At 46.7% G+C, this 2207-nt stretch overlaps 1 protein-coding gene across 1 annotated transcript; it reads right to left on the bottom strand.

Annotated features, from left to right (window-relative positions):
- Positions 1-640: 640 nt before the first annotated feature.
- LOC115022911 (neurturin-like) lies at positions 641-1821 on the bottom strand. The gene is made up of 3 exons (XM_029454021.1): positions 1738-1821; positions 1521-1650; positions 641-1260 (listed from the first exon to the last, which is right to left on the bottom strand). Exons 1-3 carry the CDS (start codon positions 1819-1821, stop codon positions 824-826), a joined length of 651 nt encoding a protein of 216 aa, XP_029309881.1. The 3' UTR covers positions 641-823.
- Positions 1822-2207: the final 386 nt, after the last annotated feature.

Genomic DNA, 2207 nt, shown 5'->3' with positions numbered 1-2207 from the left:
TTCGCCTGTGGAATAACACTGCAATGAGCAGGAGCGACGCACACCTGCGGAGAAGTAGGGCACACAGTCACGGCCCCTGATTACAACAACTCAACACACCTTTAAAGTCAATATACCTTCTGGAGACAGCTGATCACGAGACAACATTTTAGATAAATTGTCCAAACTGGCCTGCCCAGAATTTAAAGTAAACATCGGTGCATTATATGAATTTCTATTTCATTTTATTTTATGGCTTTGAAATTGATTTTTGAGCAATTTCTTTGATCTGAAAGGTGATTTACTGTCCCCCATTATAATCATGTAAACTACAAGATTACTGAAGTGAATGCCCGTGAATATGAAGTGTAGTAACTACAACAATCTAGTCCCTCACGACCCATAGCTCATCATCTATCGCATGTACGACTACTGTAATATCACACACATAACATTGCTACATCGTTGTTGTACCACAGTTTACAGTGTTACTAGACAGATAGAAAATATAATAAAACGTTTTTGGTGTGAACAGTCACTTTCTGTGTCTTTACATGGAATACACACACACACACACACACACACACACACACACACACACACACACACACACACACACACACACACACACACACACACACACACAGTACTTGCTGTCCATGTGATTTAGTTCCAATTTGTTTTTGACAGACGCCTATAAAAAGGTCAAGTCTCCCTGTCAGAAAAAGGCCGCCGTGGAGCAGCCATAAACATATTCCCTTCTTTTCCTCGGGTTTATATTCCGTAGTTTGTCTTTTAACAGTATTCATGTTCAGAGCAGCATGAAGAAGTCCATTTCTCTGGGTCATACGCAGCCACAGTTCTTTGCCGACACATTTTGTATCGTGTGATAGCGGCTATTGTTGTCCAGGAAGGAAAATTCCTTTTCGAAAGCGGTGGGCCGGCAGCAGGGCCCGTTGCTAACCTTGTCCTTGCGGCCCTTCTTCCTGAAGCCCGTCCGCATCATGTGCTCCATGGTGATGTCGTAGTTCTCCCGGTGGCTCGTGCATTTGCCGCTGCAGTAGCGCAGCAGCACAGTCTCGTCGCTGTCGTAGCCGAGACCCAGTTCGCTCACGGTCAGCTCCAGCTGCCTCAAAGAGCAGGGCTTGGGCCTCCGGGCTCTTTTAGTCCTTCGGGCCTGGTTATCACCCAGGCGGCGGCTCTTCCTCCTCTTCCGGTCGAGCAAGGTCCCGACCACATGCTGAAGCTCGCCCTCCGTGAAGCTCTGGAACATCATGGAAACTGGCAGAAAGGAGGTAAATCATTCGTCACTACACAGGGGATTATCTGATTTCCATGCAACATTGTGGCGATGATCAGATATGGTTCACAGGGATAGCATACTGCAGTTGGCAGGAGAATGAAAACACATGAGCAAACAGAGGAAAACAAATGCCACTCAAAGACAAGTGTCATCCTCTGCTAAGTATCCCGTCTGAACCCCACCCGCCCCACGACGCCCTCTCAGACCAGACAAGCAAGACAATGACAGTGTATCTTACACTCTGAGAGGAGAGAGTTCATCTCGTCGGCTGAGCGGGTTTTCCGATGAGGACCGACCACCTGCCGGGACGACACCGTCGATTCTGCTGCTGCTGATGATGACGATGATGAGGGTGGTGGCGATGAAGTCTTGGATGTTGATTGTGATGATGAAGACAGTCTCGATAAGGATAAAGATGTGTATGGATATTTTGTTTTAGGTTTGAACTGTCCGACAGTGGCCATGTTTCTAACCAGGAGGATGGACAGGGCTGCGCCACAGAGCATGAAGGCAAAAGTAGCACCTTTCCATAACTTCATCTTAGAACGTGGAGGAGCATTGAAACTCTGTTGGGAGAGGAAGAGCGGACAAACGTCAAACATGTTCAAACAGTCGCACCTTCAATCTCCGTAAACTTGTCACATTAAAGCACAGAGAATAATGCAAAAAAATGGTAATCTCCTGCGCCATCACACTTCTTTGACCTTCCCTATAAATCCACTTCTCTCAGCGGGGCTTTTATTTCACCGTCAGTTTACTTTTTCTGATTCTGCTGTCAGCTCATTTTCACTCTAAGTGGGTTCATGATCCGCGAGCTCGACATCTCCTGCTGACACATGAGAATGCAGTGTGTGTTTAATCGCGGCTGCCTGAAGAAGGGGAAAAACATAACTGCAATTTCTTATTTGAACTGAAGGCAGGCTGG

This window comes from Cottoperca gobio, chromosome 17 (genome assembly GCF_900634415.1).
Source record: "Cottoperca gobio chromosome 17, fCotGob3.1, whole genome shotgun sequence".
Taxonomy (NCBI): Eukaryota; Metazoa; Chordata; class Actinopteri; order Perciformes; family Bovichtidae; genus Cottoperca; species Cottoperca gobio.
Note: the sequence above shows the minus strand (reverse complement) of the source record. Positions and strands in the feature narration are given on the sequence as shown.

Coding starts and splice junctions, on each gene's coding strand:
- LOC115022911 (XM_029454021.1), bottom strand. CDS start 1,821: ATGAAGTTATGGAAAGGTGCTACTTTTGCCTTCATGCTCTGTGGCGCA. Junction 1,651..1,737: donor TGGTTAGAAACATGGCCACT/GTCGGACAGTTC, acceptor TCAACATCCAAG/ACTTCATCGCCACCACCCTC. Junction 1,261..1,520: donor GAACTCTCTCCTCTCAGAGT/GTAAGATACACT, acceptor CCTTTCTGCCAG/TTTCCATGATGTTCCAGAGC.